Source organism: Hippichthys cyanospilos, chromosome 6 (genome assembly GCF_059441005.1).
Source record: "Hippichthys cyanospilos isolate Australia breed blue-spotted pipefish chromosome 6, RoL_Hcya_1.0, whole genome shotgun sequence".
Lineage (NCBI taxonomy): Eukaryota > Metazoa > Chordata > Actinopteri > Syngnathiformes > Syngnathidae > Hippichthys > Hippichthys cyanospilos.
This window is the reverse complement of record NC_142374.1, coordinates 8867935-8887704: the sequence shown is the minus strand read 5'-3', so window position 1 is coordinate 8887704 and position 19770 is coordinate 8867935. Positions and strand designations below refer to the sequence as shown.

The 19770-nt window shown below is 38.9% G+C and overlaps 2 protein-coding genes across 4 annotated transcripts in view; one reads left to right on the top strand and one right to left on the bottom strand.

Moving 5' to 3' along the window:
• Nucleotides 1-3031, bottom strand: part of slc41a2a (solute carrier family 41 member 2a) — a 14992-nt gene extending 11961 nt beyond the window's left edge. The window contains exon 1 of one of the 2 annotated variants that reach the window (XM_088416844.1): nucleotides 2897-3031. In XM_088416844.1, the coding sequence (XP_088272970.1) occupies nucleotides 2897-2899 (3 nt within the window). In that variant the 5' untranslated portion in view covers nucleotides 2900-3031. The remainder of the gene's footprint in view (nucleotides 1-2896) is intronic. The other variant, XM_088416841.1, reaches the window with a different exon arrangement.
• washc4 (WASH complex subunit 4) lies at nucleotides 1643-19770 on the top strand. Of its 2 annotated transcripts, XM_088416840.1 has the most exons (33): nucleotides 1643-1789; nucleotides 2239-2378; nucleotides 3098-3151; nucleotides 3220-3285; nucleotides 3432-3477; nucleotides 3564-3631; nucleotides 3704-3786; nucleotides 3968-4010; nucleotides 4084-4187; nucleotides 4295-4415; nucleotides 4860-4983; nucleotides 5068-5195; nucleotides 5274-5434; nucleotides 6349-6475; nucleotides 6736-6861; nucleotides 6947-7054; nucleotides 7238-7384; nucleotides 9027-9106; nucleotides 9184-9289; nucleotides 9952-10068; nucleotides 10180-10348; nucleotides 10600-10754; nucleotides 12838-12912; nucleotides 13013-13117; nucleotides 13197-13331; nucleotides 13419-13527; nucleotides 15022-15088; nucleotides 15232-15318; nucleotides 16056-16203; nucleotides 16976-17072; nucleotides 18284-18480; nucleotides 18591-18687; nucleotides 18810-19770. In XM_088416840.1, exons 1-33 carry the CDS (start codon nucleotides 1729-1731, stop codon nucleotides 18872-18874), a joined length of 3516 nt encoding a protein of 1171 aa, XP_088272966.1. In that variant the 5' UTR covers nucleotides 1643-1728; the 3' UTR covers nucleotides 18875-19770. The 2 variants fall into 2 exon arrangements, 1 of the variants encoding a protein (XP_088272966.1); XR_015865877.1 differs by lacking the exons at nucleotides 18591-18687; nucleotides 18810-19770 and having other exon boundaries at nucleotides 16976-18185; nucleotides 18284-18423.

The following is a 19770-nucleotide window of genomic DNA, read 5'->3' as shown; positions in this document are numbered from 1 at the left end:
AAGGCCGGAGCGAGGTGGATTTGAACAAGGACCTCTGCCCTATGAGGCGGATGTGCTAACCACTCTTACATGGAACATCCCTGTGTTTGCAACATATAAAAGTGATAAAAATGTTGTTAATCAAGTTAAAGTCATAAAAAAATTGATGGGATCTTAAATTAAAGAAATATGAGGATACAGGTGACTATCGGGTAAGTAAATAAATAAATAAATAAAAAAATAAGCTAGTGTATTATTAAGAAAGACCCATGTGGAAAAGAAGGCAATTTCCTGGTAAGGGGGTAAAAGCAAATTATAAAAGTGCTGGTAGGATTTAGCTCATATGTGTCAAACCTCTGACTTCAAGCCACCAGGCCATGTTTTTGATGTTTGTCTCTCCACCAAACCTGATTGAAATCGTCAGGATCCTGCAAAGCTTGCTGATGGAAGGCCGGAACTAATAATTTGAATCAGGTGTTTTGGGTAGAGAAACATCCAAAACATGCAGGATACAGGTGCTATGCTATTGTAGTTAGCCATGTAAATATCCGTATCCCCTAACCCTGCAACTTGAATATGGCTGTTCGGATGTTGGTGCATCAAACAAAAGATTAAATGTTTCCACATACCCCCTGCAATATGCTCACACGGTCATTGTTTGGTGCAGTGAATGAGTATGTTTGTATTCCAGTATGTATTCTAGTATGTATTCCAATCTGACGCTGATGTCCTACTTGCATCGGGAGTCAACTGCTAAGAGCAAGTACAGGACTAAAGGATTAAAAGTCAAAAAACACAATTTTGTGTTACTCATGTCTTTACATGAAAACAAGCTAGCAATGTTGCACAGCTTTCACTCAATGCGTGCACACTTGTGGGGATACAGATTTTTTCAGTGGTAACTGAATTGGCACAAATCCAGCCTTCAAGGATTGGAAGTTATCACTTGTGATTAGCTGGCCTGAACAATGTTTGTCTCACCTTTGAGGATCAAATGTGTTACTTGTATTACTTAAATAAAGTGGTGTGCTATGTGCCTTGTCCCAGTCCAACTGGCTGAGGTGTCCTCAGCAAGACTAATACAAAAATAGCTTGGAATAAGGAAGCAATCAGTCTTTAAATATTGTTAAAGTTAGGGTTTAAAGACATTACAACATCTTAAAGACATCCATAAATTAATGTTTCTATCTCAAAATTGTGAATTGGCCAGGTGACTTTTGAGAATTTATTTTAAAGAAAAAAAACAAGGATGATATGGCTCTATTGTGTCCTGTCTACTGTCACTGTCAAGTTATCAATGGCATATATTTTGTCATCGGATAAAAAAAAAAAAAATTGGCATCAGGCAAATTGATAGTAATTCTATCAGCATGCTCTAATAATTAGGTGTGTTATGTTGATGTAAATAAAATAAGTAATACGGTCTAAGCAATTAAATATAATGTATTTCTTTTGTTCTTTTGCATGAGTTAAAAAAAACAGAAGATGGGATGATGGGAAGAATTAAGTGATGATAATGAAAAAACAATCCGTCGAAATAAACATATCTATTCTGAACGTATGAATATCGGCCTGCTTCATCTCTTCCAATTTGTTATGTCATGACGCTTCTGCCCGACTGCCTCTAAATTTCCGGACTTCATTTCCCAAGAACGCTTGCGTCGTTTTGCGAAATCATAAGACCCATCATGGGTTCCTGTAGCTCTACATTTTAAAAAACAGTGTTTGAATCATATATTTCCTTGCGAAATGGCTGAGGAAACTATCGCACCCGACTGGGAATTTGATCGCTTTGACGACGGTTCGCAGAGTGAGTTACTGCCATCTTGTCAAGTCTTTTTAAAGTGCATCAACCTCCAACAGCTAGCAATCAAGTTAGCCCCAAAAGCTTCGTTTATTTGATTATGGAATCCAGTTTCGTGCGAACAGTTCATTTTGCTGAAGAACTTGTTGTTTTGATTTATTCTTAGCTTTGTTTACTTTAAACATTCACATCTAACATGCTGTACGCTAAAGCTTCGTACATCACATACCATCACAACTGACAGATTACTGAGTGCAAGATTAAAGTAACGTGCGTCTGTATTCTGCCCTCATCATTCATAACATAAGGTACACTTGCACCATTCGTCAATGGGTCACCGCATCTGCATGATACATTCCAATCTGACGCTGATCAAAACAGAATTTCACTAGCATGGTATATACTCTCGGACCTCAGTCCAATCAAACTACTTGAAGAAAGATCCCTTCCAACAGAAATACACACAGATGTTCAACTCAAGAACTACGCCAAGTTTCTGGAGGAGTACACAACTCAGCTGAAGGGCATCGAGGAGGCTCTCGATGATTCAACTGGAGATGTTTGGGACTTCACTCTGGACCCTATTGCCCTCAAAGTAAGGAAACCACAATTACTGTAGTGAAACTATTGAGAACATTTAGCAAAATACGAAATTACACGGAAAGGTAGGCTACCAGTCGTCTTAAGCAAACCAGAAAGAAACGTATTCTTAAGTAAAAATGATATTGTGATGTGAGTATCTTGCCATTCAAAGTAGCAGCTAAGAAAGCTCAAACTAAACATACTGAAATTCCACTCATATTCCACCAGTTTTTGCCGTGTTTAGTTTACAGGTATATAACACACACAAACACACACATACATATAATGTGTACAATGTATAAACTGTAGTATATACAGTATATACTGCGGTCCTCCTTGCCAAAAAAAAGGATAGGTATAAATAGTTTCTGGATAGTTGTGTCACTGCTTTTTTTAATTCAAGGAAAGAGATACTATGACTTTATTTCTTCAGCCTTAAAAAATGGATAGGATGGCTGTCTCACAGTTAGGAGATCTAGCTTTGAATATGTACTTGGAACAGTTCTGTGTGTGGAGTTTGCAGTTTCTTACCATGCTTGCATAATGTTTTTCCGTCTAGTACTTGGGTCTTCTCCCACTTTGCAGAACTAAAAAAAAATTCCATCACTGAAATTATGACTGGTTGTTTGTTATTGTAATTGACTTGTGACATTTCAGGAGTGTACCTCCCCTCTTTCTGACTGTCCAAAAATCTTGTTACTTGTTTTATTTCACTAATATTTTATTTTTCAGCTCCTCCCACAAGAGCAGTCATCCTTGTTGGAGTTGATTAAAACAGACAATAAGGTAAAACCCAGAGAAACATGTTATTTAGTTTTACCCTATATGATCGCTGAAATAATGTTAACTTGCAGGTTCTGAACAAAGTTATCACTGTATATGCTGCACTGTGTAGTGAAGTGAAGCATCTCAAATATGAGGTAAGCATGTAAATGCAACATTTTATTATACTTTTAATCTGTAACTTCCACAGCATCTCCCTCTATTGGACATTGTAGGTTGCTATTATGTGGTGTACTGCTCATGTTAAAACTAGTTATAGAGTAATGGTCATGTTTCCTCACAGGCAGAAAACAAGTTCTACAATGGTTTATTGTACTATGGCGAAGGAGGTAATCTGCCACTCCTTCATTTTCATTCATTTGTTATTGCTTATTGTTTCTGATGAAATTAATCAGAACTCATCTGTGCTTAATAGTGTCTGACCTGAGCGTTGTAGAAGGCGATTCCCAAATTCAGATGGGCAGATTCATTTCATTCTTACAGGTATCAAATTAAATACGTTTAAAAAAGTGTGTCATTTACTGTTAAAAAAAATGACCCATCATGTTCTTTCAGGAACTATCCTGTTTTGTGTCAAGATGTTATGAAGTGGTGGTCAACATTGTTCATCAGCTGGGGGCACTTTACAACAGCAACAGGTAAGAGCCAGATGAAATTGTTAACCTATGCATGCCCGCACATTTTCTATAGCACATTGAAGGGTAACTGTAAAATGAAACGATTATTAAATTCATAATTGAGCAGGAACGGAGTCATCTCGCCACTGCCTTTTGTAAAAGAAAAAATAAATAAAAATGACAATTTTTTTTTTTTTTTCAGAACTGCAACAAAAATTATTGATTCATCAGGTGTCCATTTCCAGGTACGGCTTCACATATCAGCTGTTTTATTTATGATGCCGCCCCAAGCATAGCATGTTGTTTTTCCTTCTGCAGATAGTGTATGAACACCTTGGTGATTTGTTGGTGGTTCTACTTACACTTGATGAAATCATGGAAAATCATGGAACGCTCAAAGATCACTGGAAGATGTACAAAAGGTGAGCCACAGTTTTATTCCACAAAATGAAGTAAATACTAAATTCTTAATTCATCTTTTGGTGCACATTTGTTCCATTTAGTATGTTAATTTTTTTTTTTGATACAGATTATTAAAGTCTGTTCACCACAACCCTGGGAAATTTTCAATTGCCGAAGAGAAACTGAAACCATTTGAAAAACTCTTGCTCAAACTTGAGGGGCAGTTGCTCGATGGCATGATACTGCAGGTGACTTACTCACAAGCCGGACCTTACCATAACCAATAAAAACATTTAAAAAAATGAAAAGAAAGAAAATCATCCCTTCTGCTAGGCTCCAAGCAAACAACGGCATGAAGTATGGTAATTAAAATATTCGGCATATCTTAACAATTTAACATTGAATACATCATTGCCTCTTGTCCTTACGCCTCTGTTCAGCACGTTGGGAGGTTGGCACCTATACCAGCTGGCTTTACAGTCTACACATGAAATGATTACTAGTTGATGTCAGGGCTGAAGCGCACAAGATAGTTGATAGCCATGATCCTATGGGACAAATCAAAGATGCTGGAGAGAACTCACAAAAGCACAAAAACATGCAAACAGCTTAGAGAAAGAAACCCCAAACTTGTTTACAATGAACAAGCAATAAAACTGACCCATGTTATCTTGTCTTGTACAATGCGACAGGCATGTGTGGAACAAAGATTTGACGATCCCGGGAAGGGAGTGTCTATTGCCAAAAACGCTACTTTTGCTGAGGAGTTTGCCTTCAATATACGGACCATATTCTCCAATGTGGAATCCAAGATTGGTTAGCTATAATGTTTATGATACTTGTTGACGATTGGCTGTTCAATCTTCATTTTTCATTTATTTATATCTGTATGGTTTACAGGGGAACCGGCAGAGATCGATCAGAGAGATAAATATGCTGGAGTCTGTGCTCTATTTGCCCTTCACTTTTACATCTTTAGAAGCGTAGACAAAAAGCTCTTCAAGTCACTCCTTGATGTCTGTAAGAAGGTATTCAAATAAAGGCTGGTGTGTTGATCATTTCTTTTTCCTTTTTGGCTAAAGTATTTGTGTTTTCCTTTTCATCAGGTTCCTGCTGTCACTCTGACTGCTAATATCATCTGGTTCCCTGACACGTTCCTGCTTAACAAGGCTCCTGCTGCTGCAAAGCTCATAGACAAGAAAAGCATTCAGGGGATCCGAGCACATCGCGATAACTTCCTTCAGCAAAGAGCTCAGACGCTGTCTAAGTAAGGAATGAAGCCTAGTCTCCACCGAGGGTTTCTAACCTGCTGCAACCTATTGCTGCATGCAATAACAAAAAAACAATGAAGTGTGTGGAAGGATTATTAGATTTGGTTCTTGGATTGTGGCTGTTTTGGAATAATGTGTCAACCAGAAGTCGATATTAATTTCCAATTCCATCAAAGGATGGTTGTGGAAGTCAACTCAAAGTTTACCTATAAAGCTTATTGTAAAGCTCATTAAAATATACACTAAATCATCAAGCGCAAATATTATAATAAATAAAAATAGTAGTAAAAATCAGTGTAGGACATCCATTCATCCATTTTCAATAGCCGCTTATCCTCGATAAGGCAGTGGCTTGCTGGTGCCTTTCCCAGCTGTCTTCGGGCAATAGATGGGAGACAACCCAAACTGATTGACAGCCAGTCAAGTTTAGATGTTAAATCTTCGAGGCAGATGAGCTACACAGTCTTCCACCGTGTTGTTCTCAATATAGAGCAACATTAGAATAAAAGGGAAGGTAAGGAAGCGACAGAGCCGAGTTTACTCACCTACATTGAGTGAACGTCAAGGTGAAAAGATAAGATTTTCGGTTGAGTATTTAAAAGTGCAACAGACTGTGCAGCTCTAAACTATAAAGGTAGGCTGTTCCACAGCTTTGGGGTGGTCACAGAGAAAGCTTGGTTCCCACAAGTAGCGAACCTGGACCGAGGAACTTCCAGGAACAACTGGTTTGATGATAAGTGCCCCGGTAGTGATGTGAGGCTAAACAAGCTTTGATAGGTATAAAGTGAAAGCTTTTTCATTCTTAGGGTAGGGTAGATGACATCGGTGGAAATGCAACCTTAGTGTCTGTTTTTTGGGATTAGCAATAATTGCCGCTTTGGTAACATGACATTGATCGGCTTTTCTTTAGGGATGTTCACTCGTACTATGTGTTTGTAACCTCTTGGATGATGAAGATGGAGTCCATTCTGTGCAAGGACCAAAAGGGTGACAAGATGGCTGAAGACCTGAACAGCAGGTGTACAGTATTTGTTCAGGTAAGACATTGGTGGTCGCCACAAGCCTAATGCTCATTACTTTATATTTTATGCTGTTTTGGATAATTGTTACATCTTTTTTATGACAATGAACAAATTTTGCATTAGAGCTTTAATACAGAACCATTGTTCATCTGAAAAACACAATGATGTGTACATTACATCCTAGCTTTTTATTTAACTACATGGTTTTATAGCCCCATACAATTTTTTTTTCTTTTCTGTGAAGGCTTACTTTGTATGTTCTTTCCCCACTAAAGGGCGTCCTGTTTGCATACAGCATTAGTACAATCATCAAGACTACTATGAACATGTACATGTCCATGCAGCGACCCATGACCAAGACGTCTGTCAAAGCGCTGTGCCGACTGGTAGAATTATTAAAGGTGCTTTATAACCTGCGCATTTTGATCGAGACCGGGGAGTTGGCAGAGGTATAATACTAATGTTTTTGTGTCACTGTCCTCCAAGGCTGTGGAGCACACGTTTCACAGACGGTCCATGGTCGTAGCAGATTCTATCTCTCATATCACTCAGCAGCTGCAGTCGCAGGCCCTCAACGCCATCTGTGTTGCCAAGGTCAGATAGCGGCTTGCGCGTCGAAATTTGAAGGAGCTGTGCCCCTTCCCCCATGAAAATGACAATTTCTTAACCATTGATTCATTAACTCATATCAGATATGCAAGCATAATGCTGTGATCATTGAGTACGTCTCTGCATAAAGAAGGTCTCTGCTTAATTATTATTATTTTTTGTCCCCAGAAAAGAGTGATATCTGACAAGAAGTACAGTGAGCAGCGTCTGGATGTGCTGTCCTCCTTGGTGCTTGCTGAAAATGTACTCATCGGACCCAGCACAAAAGAGAGACGCCTTGTGGTGTCTTTGGCTCTTTCTGTTGGTACTCAGCTAGTAAGTGTGTAGTGTTCCAGTCACTGTGAGCCAACATTTTTTGCTCATTTTACTGAATGCAGTAGATTCGATTTTTGAATCTCTTGTATGCATCATACACTACATGTATTCACTTCCCTTGACTCACATGGATAAGAACTTGGATGACATTCCTTTTGTAATTCTTAGGGTTTAATATGAGGTAGGTCACCAGATGTATATGTAAAAGTATATGTAGTTGGATCGGAAAAAAAAGCGATCCCATGTTAAGATGAAAATCCAATTTTTGAATGAAAAGAAGCAGGGAGAGGAATATGTCTTGATTCTGCCTCAGGAAATATTTACTTTTATTGAAGTAACTGATACGTCCCTAATATTGTATGAGTTAATATGATGATGGAAACTTTTACTGTGAAGGAATTCAAGTGTATTTGGGATTTGAAGCAGTTTTCTAAACAACAAAAACCCAACAATATAATGAAAGTCAATAATATATACTTTTTTAATATACTTGAACATATTTTCTTCTTAAATTCACAAAGTGTGCAGAGGAAAATTGTATTTTTCTGTTTAGAAACATTTTCATTGAGGCAGTTTCAGTCAAATTTATATTTAAATTTAAACTTGGAATGTCTGAATGGACTGTATGGCTTTAAAGCAACGGTCAGTTCACTTGAAATCACAATTTCTGTCTGAAAACTAACACATTCAATATTATCCTAAAATTGTTTAGCCCTGACAGTCAGCCATGGAATATATAAAATGAAGGAAAATTCATGATTGGACTTGTCCCCATCTGAGCTCTTAAAGAGCAATCCATTATTGTGATAAAACAGTCTGCATGCCTAGGTGCTTTTTTTCTTTTTTTTTTTTTTTAATAAATGCACATTTGGCCATGGATGTGATGAGAATGCCTGATGAGGTATGGCAGTGTCGGGTATTTTTCTGCGATAAGAATCCCTGAGACAAAACAATCTTTTCTGCTCTAAAGAGGTCAAAGCAACCCCAGATAATGCTTTCAATTGGAACCCATATTGTGTGTGTGTGCATGTGTTTGTGTGTTTGCACATGCGTGTATGTATGTATTTCTTGAAGGCTTTCTTGTCTATTTTCATGCTGAGCCTCCTTTCTTCTGTTTTATTTTAATTTCCTAAAGAAAACTTCACTCCCTCGTGGAGTGACAGTTTACCCCGATATTGGGCAAAACATTTTGCAATGAGACCAATTGAAGAAGTGGACTGCTTGCAAAAGACCAAGCCAAACATGCAAAACACTGTTTTGTAATACATTGTTTTATTGTTTTGTGGTATGTGTTCTGGTATGTAGTTATTGTATATATAGTTATCACTAGGTAAAAAACAAAACTATAAGCAGTCATTAACATCACATTTGGACACATTCAAAATTCTAATATTAATTTTCTACCCTAACTGCTACTACCGTATTCTATTCGTCGTACCTTATTCTCCATACATTGTCAGGACTCCCAAATATAGAGATAAATGGATAAAGTAATAATATAATCGATAGTGAATTATAATGCTGAAAGATGACTTATAATACAATCAACACCCAAATCAATATCTATGATGAAAATGAATATTTAAAGCCGGTTCAGGGGATTATGCAGATAACAACATGTGCATATTTTACATGCCTGTAGAAAACCTTCAGAGATGAGGAGTTGCTTCCACTGCAGCTTGTGTTGAAGAAACTGGATCTGATTAGTGAATTGAGTGAGAGGTGGGCAAAAATCAGGAAGATTCTGAACAACTTGGATGTAAGAGACAACTGTACTAATTGTGGCTTTTATGTTTAAGGGTCAAACTTCAGTGTGACTGCAGCTTCCTTTACTGGCACCGGGCAGTATTTCCTATCTACTTGGATGATGTTTATGAACATGCTGTTGATGCAGCACGGATGCACGTAAGAGCCATGGTCTCTTCTCAAGTCAGTTTTATATTCAGTGGAACCTTTGATTTAATGGACTAAAGTCAACAGACGCTGAATTCAATGGACAGAAAATAGAAAATGGCTTAAAGTAGCTGTTCCTAAGTCTGGCAGTTCCAGAATTGGCCACAATTCACCACTGTGCCAGTGAACAGTATCAGTAGAAAGAAAGTGGTTACATGTTTTCAGGTTGTGCTGCCCTCATAATAGATAAACAGATTTATATTAGATTAGGTCAGGCCAAAACACATGTCAGTGAGGCAGCCATGTTGGCACTGGCAACGTTCCCATTATGTGTCAAGGTCTTGGTTCTCAGCAGTGTCAGTAATACTGAAATTCTTTTCTAATTGATCATACTGAGATAACTTAGAACAACCGAGAAAAGTTATAATGGAGCTGGTCATTATTTAGTTATCAGAGAGGGAGAGTTTATATTTTGCAAAATCTGAATTTTTCATTGTCTCAAATTGACCTTATTTTGGCCAAGAATTAAGAACGTTGATATAATTGGTTCCACGGTTTAACACTGTTTCTGAGTTAGAGTTTCGGTTTCAGCACGTGATGACAGATATTTCAGTTATTTTTGTATTGTCCTTGTGATCTCTTCTTTTCTGTGTCATCATGATTGGTTTATATAGTATATGTTTAGTGCCCTGCGGGACTGCGTGCCCTGCATGTTGCAAACCAAACATATGGAGTCATGTGACCAGCTACTGGAGAGCTATGATAAGGAGATCAATGATGTTTTCAATGAGGTAAGTCCAAGTGGACTGCAGTAGAAGGGTGTGATGCCTTCAAGGTTTGCTTCGACACCAACAGAGCCACAATCACATCCTTTATTTTTCTGTGTTTTTGTTGATATAAAGCACCTCCTGGATAAATTGTGTAAAGAGATAGAGAAGGACTTGCGCCTCTCTGTTCACACGCACCTAAAGCTGGATGACAGGAACCCCTTCAAAGTTGGCATGAAGGATCTGGCCCACTTCTTCTACCTCAAACCCATCAGATTCTTCAACCGGTTCATTGATATCAAAGGTGCTTAAAGCAACAATGTCTTACTAATATTTCCAATCATCGTCATGTTCAATAGTGTGTTCTCGTTAGTCTTGTGGGTAAGCTGGATGCTATCCCACCTTGCAGCACATGCCCCCCCCCCCCCCCGAGTTTTTTTTTCTTTTACTAACAGAACACTTAATGACATAAAATGTATGCACAATTATTTCCTGTGCAAAAAGGCTTTTAGAGCACAAAATTCTTCTTTATAATCTTTCCAAATCCCCTTTCAGCTTACGTGACCCACTATCTGGATAAAACATTCTACAACCTGACCACTGTTGCTCTTCATGACTGGGCCACATACAGCGAGATGAGAAACCTTGCCACACAGCGTTATGGGCTAACAATGACAGAAGCACACCTGCCGAGCCAGACCCTGGAGCAGGTCTGTTGGTTTGTACCATTGTGGCGATGCTTAGCATCAAGCATGCACAGAAATGCAGCTGTGAATTCAATGTTCTTGGGGATTATGCCTCAGAAAAAACACATCCCGCTTTGTTAACAGATTCAAATTAGGACTGGGCAGTCAATCAAATTAATTTGATTAACTCGCTGCTTTAAAAATGTACCATTTGAAAATACTTTTAATTTGTTAAATTGAGGATTTGTACGAGTGGCAGAATGCTGAATGGGTGGTTTACAAGATGAGTTTACAACAACTACTAACTACTAGGGATGCAACGAATATTTGGCCACTGAAAAAAAAAATGCATTTACAGTTTTTAACCAAAAGTCAATTAAAAACCTAACAATGCATCTGAAAACGCTTGTGATGATGCAAGGGCCAGCAAGCGTCTGTCTGAATTTTACATGAGGAGACAGGAAGAAGAGAGGGGCGTCGCTTGGTAGGCAACTACCATAAAAAGCACTGCCAAGCTTCTACGACTTTCCTGGGACTATGAGCAAGCAAAAAAAAAAAAAAAAAAAAAAGACCTAGAGAGAAGATGCACAGCATCACGTCATGTTTGCAAAAGCCAACGTAAAAAAAATAACAGCAGAGTATGGCCATTGCATTGTTTTGAAGATGTGTTGTACTTTGAATTTTCATTTATTTACTTATATTCACTATCAGTTTTGACAAGAACTCCGGGTGAATTCTTGAGGAAAGGGTGGGAAGCAAATGAACAAACTTTTTGAAATAGTAGTGCACCATTGAACCTTTGCCAAGTCCCCCTTAGAGGGGAGAGCAGCTTATGGAATTTGTTGCTGATATCACCCTTCTGTGAGAACGCAATTGTTTCTTTTTGTTATCTCAGCCTCCGTAATCATAAATCTTGTCTGAAGCTCCATTGGTCTCAAGGGACCAAATGTCTTCCTCTGTTTTGCACTACCAATCTGCGTACCTTCGGTCCACAGGTCTCCACTGATGTTTAGACAAACAAGACCTCTGTGTCTCAAGACTTGCTGTCGCATAAATAATTCTGCAAAGGTGTTTACATTCCTTAGGACTTTTTAGGACCTTTGTGTGGGAGTACTTCGGTGGACACAGATGGTCTCGAGGGCATCCCCTGCTCAATGTGTTCAGTTAAATGGAAAAAAAACTAATATAATGTGGCGTTAGTACGCATCTTTTTTGCACTACAGATGACACAGACACAGTTGAATACAAGCACGGCAGTTTTGTTTTTCTTCAAAAAGAGTAACTTCCTCCTTAAGCACGGTGAAAAATATACACAAGATAACATTTTCCTTATCTAACATTGTCCAAATACAGAAATCTTGCCTTCTTTTCACAACAAAATTAAAAGATACAGAGACATGAACAAGGTCGCCGTGTTGTACTTTTATTTTTCATGTATTTACTTTTATTCACTATCAGTTTCGACAAGAACTCCAGGTGAATTCTTGAGGAAAGGGTGGGAAGCAAATGAACGAACTTTTTGACCTTTGCCGAGTCCCTCCTTCGAGGGGAGAGCAGCTTATAGAATTTGTTGCTGATATTACCCCTCTGTGAGACATGAACAAGGTCGCCTTGCACTTAAGCAGTGCTTCTCAATTATACAATAAAATTACCAGATACAGTGACATGAACAAGGTTACATTGCACTTAAGCAACGCTTCTCAATTATATTTTGCCAAGCTCCTCCTTAGGAAAAAGAAAACTTTTGCAACCCCCCCACTCGACGTGCTGACTATAAATAAGATTATCTATAAAAAGTTTGTAATTATACCTAAACCTGTTTCCTTTGTAACATTAAAAGCAATATAGTTAAACTTTCTCAATTAATTAATTAATGTTAATTATTTTTTACAGCGTTTATTCAGGTTACACCTTAGTCTAAAACTGAAAAAGATAACAAAGTGCATCAAAGTGCTTGAAACGCAACAAAATGACGAAAATTCTTTTTTTATTGCAATTATGTCACATGGCAAGAACAAGTATGAGTTTGAATGAACTTGTTTTATGATGAACTTGTTTTATAAGTGCAAATAACCATATATTTCTATCACGCCACGTTTTCATCAAGGGCTTGGACGTGCTGGAGATCATGAGGAACATCCATGTTTTTGTGTCACGATACCTATATAACCTCAATAACCAGGTTAGCATTGTTTCCTTCTTGTTTATTCCCTTAGCAGCGTTACCAATGCTGCTGTTGGTGTTGTGAAGCATTTTATGAAGTTACAATTGTTGTCTCACAGATTTTCATAGAGAAGTCAAGTAACAACAAGCACTTGAACACCATCAACATCCGACACATCGCGAACTCCATCCGCACCCACGGCACTGGCATTATGAATACCACGGTTAGTGTACACAGATCATGTGCTTTGAATTGATCATTGTTTTGTATTAGCTCACGAGAGAAATTTGCTGCTCATTCAGGTGAATTTTACATACCAGTTCCTGCGTAAGAAGTTTTACATCTTCAGCCAGTTCATGTATGATGAACACATCAAATCCAGGCTCATCAAAGACATTCGCTTCTTCAGAGAAACAAAAGACGAGTCTGACCAAAAGGTGGGTCAACATTGACATGTAAAGAAAACCTCAAATTTCTGAGGAAGAAAGTCTTTTTCTTCAAATTTGCTGATGTCTTCTTTCTAGTATCCTTTTGATCGTGCTGAGAAATTTAACCGGGGCATCAGGAAGCTTGGCATCACACCTGATGGACAGAGTTACCTGGACCAGTTCAGACAGCTCATCAGTCAGATTGGTAAAATGGACACACGCAGAGGTTACGCTTATGTGCTTATACTTGCTGATTTTCTTTTTGTTTATTATTATTATAATTAGCATCATTTAAGGTTGGTTAGTTTTAGCAATACAGCAGCACATCTGCCTGACACTATTAAGGTTCAAACCTTGGCTCTGGTGTGTTCCTGTGTGGAGTTGTCTCTGCGTACTCTGGTTTCCAAAAACATTCATCCTCGTGGAATTTAAGCATCAACTGTCAATGTTAGTTGTCTGTGTCAATGATATTTTGTCTGTTTGTGCTATGCAATTGGCTGGCAACCAATCCAGGGCGTAGCCCCCCCCACCACCCAGCTCACCCGTGACCCAAATGTGGAGAAACACTATTAAAAAAAAAAAAAAAACTAATTAAAATTTGTTACAAATATTTGCAAAAGGTGAGGCGTCTGCTGGCATGAGGGATGAAGCCGGAAAACTGTCTCTCTGCTAGATTTGATATACTGATACTGTTCGACATACATTTCTCAAGAAAATGTCAAAATTCCCTAACTGTGCATACACACCAAATACAGTATGTACATGTGTATGTACATACAAGTTAGTGTCTGACTAGTTAGTGTAAAGGGCTTTGAGTACCTAAGGTAGAAAAGCGCTACATAAGTGGAAGTCCATTTACCATTTACAAGAAGAAAATAAAAATTTGCAATAATTTTCGCCGTCACAGACATGCTGGAGCCTATCCCACCCGTCTTCGGGCAGTAGGCAGCGTGCACCTTCAACTGTTTGCCAGCCATCACAGGCCACTCAAGAGACGAACACCTATGACTGGCGCCTTAGAACATAGGTCGTTAGAACCAGGACGAATTTCTCTCGACACCACCTTAAGCAGTTTTCAGTCTATTCATCTTTTGGGTAAATAATAGATCTGGGGCAAGCGTGGATCTGACATCATATAAACTAAAATCAATTGCATTGGATAAGTTGTTTAGCAAGAATAATATAATGTTTTTATTCTTTAGTATAATTTTATTTCTTTGGAACCATGTTGGGTCATTTGTTGTCTTTTTAGGTATCCATTGTGGGAATTCTTTCAAATTAGTGAGGATAAATGGCTTTAGAAGAGGGAGGGAGGGAGAGGGGGTGGATGGATGGACATTTTGATATATTATGAATAATATAATGTTTTTTTTCTTTAGTATTATTGTATTTCTTCGAAACCATGTTGGGTCATTTGTTGTCTTTTCAGGGATCCATTGTTGGAATCCTTTCAAACTAGTGAGGATAACTAGCTTTAGAAGAGATAGGGAGGGAGGGCACTTTGGAGGACATTTTGATATATTATGTGTGATCAAAAGTACAAATGTTGCTGTTGTTAAAAGAAATATAACAAGGCCAACAGTTATTTTGCTTAATGTTCATTGAGCTAGTAAATCATTACAATTACATACATTGTTTAGTTTTGACATTTGTAACGTTCTGCCAATTAACGAAAGAGCACTTGACATTTGCCTTTCAGGTAATGCCATGGGTTATGTACGCATGATCCGCTCAGGAGGACTCCACTGTTGTAGCAGTGCCATTAGGTATTGTGTGAGAATAAACATTCAAAATTATATGAGTGGCTTCCGAGCCTTATAAGAGTTGGATAGAATGTCATCGGTTCTGTCAAATTCTTGAATACTGCTCCATATGAATTATGGTCTACTTGTCTTATTGGTCTTTGAAGGTTCGTCCCAGACTTGGAGGATATTGTCAATTTTGAGGAGCTGGTAAAGGAGGAAGGCCTGTCAGAGGAAACTCAGAGAGCTGCAAGGTAACAAAATGGTCGACCATGGTCTACCACTCAGTATTTTCTGTGAATTATTGTCAGCTTTACCGAGTAGGCATTTGGAAAAACCAGTGGTTCACAAGGAAAGAGAGAAGGCAAGTATCAGCTCATGCATGAGGAGAACGATTCAGGACCACAAAGGCTGCAGTGCCGCCTCGCTCGGAAGTCCGTCCCTCTCGTCCCCTCTATTTTATTTTTTTAGAGGTCCCTAAGTTACATGAAGGTTCCGCCCCTAAAGGGTAAAAAGTGCATAGGGAAAGATATGTGTGGCCGGAACCCGCAAAAATTGAAATACACATTCGTGTCGACATGTGCGACTGTGATTGGAAAGATAAGCGCATGTTAGTGTGGCACAACATAATATGCGGCAACACACTTCAGTAAATCAAACGCTCAGGTCAACAACACTTCCTCAAACAGCTTGCTCTTTCAGATCGGTCCTTGAGTGGCTCTGGATGTGAGGCTGTTTCTCAACAGCGCTGGTGTGACTGCCCTCTGAAAAGACCTCAACAATCATTATTACTAACACAACATAACATATATATATAAAATATATGTCCACTGGAATATGATCGTGGTTAATGAAGTGATGATTAATTAAGTGATTAACGTATTTATCCAACAATTATAATTCAGCTTTCAGTGCCTATTATCAACAGCAGGACAAAGAACGATATAAACGCAATGGAAAGTTAACCTCACCGACCTTATGTCATATACAGCGTGCTGGATTCTGTTTTGGGAGATCTAACTAGCAATTCGGCTGAAGGGACGGAATACTTCAAGATGCTGGTGGAAGTATTTGCACCTGAGTTTCGACGTGCAAAGAACATGCACCTGAGGAACTTCTACATGATTGTGCCCCCGCTGGTCAGTAACATTCCATCTTCAGCAACATTTGCATCGGTAAAAGCGGCCATTAGTTTTTGGACAGTACCTGTTCAGCCAGGCTGACCTAAGAATATTCATGGATACGGAAAGGTATACCAATAAGTAAATTTACACAAGATCACCTTGCTCAGCATTTTTCCACAATTGTCACAGAGCCTCCTAGTAGAACACAAAGCTAGTTTTCTGATGTATGAATAGCAAGAGTATGGTGGTCTTTGTGTACCTGTGTGATGTGACGTGTGAGTGATGAAATGGTGAAAGGTGAAGTGCGACCGGTTGGCGACCAGATTAGGTTGTACCCCAGCCAATCCCTGAATACTGCTGGGATAGCCTCCAGTACGCCCAATCGAAGGAAGGAAGGAATGGATGGCGTATAATTAGTCAAATATAGACTGCTAATTGCTCTTTTTGACACATGGTAAATCACATTGTTGTACTGTAGATGATATCTAAAAAGATAAAGGAAGGAATGACATGAGATCATGCTGCTCAGTTTTGCAATGAGCCAAACAACTTTTTTTCGATTTAAAATATGCATACTTCCCTTATGACATGGGCTTACTCATGTTTTACGAGCGTGGATGATAACTACGTCAGAGTTGAGTCAATTAGAATTTTGATGAAATGTAGTAAATGTTTGTGACTTAGGTTTGGAGTTGTGCCTATAGCACTGCTGTAGAACTTCAAATTCTGTGATGACATTTAAGTATATCTGACACATTTTACACTAGCTAATCAATTTATTCTTCAGACTGTGAATTTCGTGGAACATTCCATCAGCTGCAAAGAGAAGTTGAACAAGAAGAACAAGAGTGGGGCGGCTTTTACAGATGATGGATTCGCTATGGGCAAGTGACCATTGAAAGAAAATCCCATAGCACTATGTCACTAACAGAGGTGGGCACTTCCCGTTTTGCCGACAGACCGACGAATGATGGCAACGCCCAAATAAAACGGCAAATTAAAAATGTCGGGAGTGCAATTTCCATCCACCCTTGTAATCGCCGGGATAGATCTGACGCCAGACCCCATCTGACTCATCAGACGTGTGTGTGTTATCTGCTGTTTGTGCATCTTTGCAGTACGAGCTGCAATGAATGTGACAATAGTTACATTACAGCACCACCAAGCATTGGAGAAATATGTTCACTGGAGTGAATCAACGGAGACGGTTCAATTCACCGCTTAACATTCACAGCTGACTTTACCAGAGACTTGTTCACAGTTGCTCCCTTTTTTACTTCTGGTTTCAAAAACCAAAACTCATACTGTACACAATCTCACTGACAAAAGTTAAAAGTAATGTTTGGAATTAAGTGTTTATAGAGTTTTTTTTGTAATTTTCTTTTTAAATATGTTTTACATGAATTGCTTGCTGGTATTCTGGGATGCCATTCCACTGCAGGCGGTCACCCTTTCAAGCAACCAATGGCCTGCACCCAATTTCCATTTTGCTCTGGGCCAGGAAATGCAAGATATGTGTTTTTTAAATTCCCCAAGTAAAGATTTTTTTTTTGTAAATTCAACCTCAGTAATCTTGGTTTTATTTGTAGTTATGTCACAGATGAAATTTAGACAAATTTAGGGAATGAAAATGAAACTGTCTTCAATAGTTGTAGGACAGGCAGTTAACATGGACCGTATTAAAGTCATGTAACACATGTCAATGCAAGCCACTCTTGCCCTCTGAATTCCCTCAGATGTGAGATATGACTGTAGAACCACAGACTGAACATGCCTGCGTGTTTGTGAATTATTATGAAAGTAAACAGAAGTAGATCAGCGTCTAACGAACAATGGAAAAGGTCAAATTTTGCCCTCTAGGAGTTGCGGAAAGGTGGGCAAAAATACACTGTCAGACTGACGGACAGACGGTAACAATTTTACCTGGCTCCTAAAATGACAGATGGAGGATGACAGAAGGGGGCGGGCCTATGACGAATGTCATACCAGCAAAATATGTAAATTGCCCACCTCTGCCCACCTCTGCTCACTCGAGATTCAAACACACGCATGCAACACGGCTGCCCTTGATCGAGCCCTTTCTCTTTTCGCTAAGGTGTGGCATACATTCTGAAGCTGCTGGACCAATACCTGGAGTTTGACTCCCTGCACTGGTTCCAGTCGGTCAGGGATAAGTACAAGAAGGAGATGAACGCCGTGGTGAAAGAGCAGCACGTCCACTCTGCCAGTCAGGATCAGAAGTTGCTGCAAACGATGAACCTCACTCAGAAAAGACTAGATCTCTACCTTCAGGTACTGATCTCATGTATACCTGCTTCCCTCCTCGAGTAATTTTTCTGCTGCTTAAATGGCCTCTTTGGCTGGCAGGGAATGTTTACATTCTATTCTGTATCAATTTGCAGGAATTTGAGCTACTTTACTTTTCCCTAAGCAGCGCACGCATTTTCTTCAGAGCGGACAAGACAGCAGCTGAGGAGACTCAGGAAAAGAAGGATAGAGGTTTATTCATGAGTTGTAATTTATAAAAACATACCTGTGAAAAATGGTGTCCTGCTTAATAAATCATAAAGGCTTAGTGGTTTTATTCTTGGTCTTTTTTTTTCCCCCTCTCCTCCCAATAGAAGACGCCTCTAAAGTTGGGGGATCTTCTGACGGACCCAGCCCTGCAGAGCCTGAATCAAAGTAACCCAGTTGTGGGATTCAGCAGCAAAGGAACAAAGGAAAGAATGTCAGGCTGCGTTGTGAGGAACGTTTGGCCGACGTCCTAACTACAGACTGCAAATGTGGCGAATTTACCAAGCAAGAAGAGAAATTTGATCAGATTTCATGTAAAAATACAATGTGTGCGCACTTTTATCAAAGGCTGCGTACCCATTTACACTTACTGATTGTGAGCGTTTCATTTCTGTCTATTTTATGTACAACTCCCTCATTTGAGTTATGGCTGAGCTGGGGCCTCTCCCGGCTGACTTTGGACAAGGGGCACTGGTTACTGGTCAGTGATAATGTAACAGATCATAGCTTTTTAGTTGTGCTCTTATCCATGAGCTCAAAATGAGTTTTTGTTTTCTTTTGCCAAATCTTGAGGAGTAAAACAAGTCTAAAGTCTGTGTTGGTTTGCATTTGCCAGTGCTTTACACGAATACCGTGTTATCGTAGGTGCCATCATGATCGTTCATGGACTGAGCTGGCACCGTGGTAGCTTTGTTCCTAACGCTTCAGTATGCATAGTAAAGTATTGTATGTATGCCATGTTTGCATAGGGCTCATTTTTAGTGTCCTTTTACTGCATTATTTTACTGTAAATGTGCCTTCCTGAATTGTAGATACATTTAGTGTAAAATTTAAAAAAAAAGCCAGATTGATATTGAAATACAGAATGTCTTGCACAATGCAACACTTTTTTTTTTTTTTGCAAGCACTGATAATCATTGCATTTGGCACATTTCCTAATTTTATATCCATTGATGTGATACATGTAATATCTGCTTAAGATGACGTTCCATCAATTTAACATAGATGGGTCCTTATTTGAAAACTAATAAAAACTTGCACTTTTGAAATAATTTTGTGTAAGTGCTT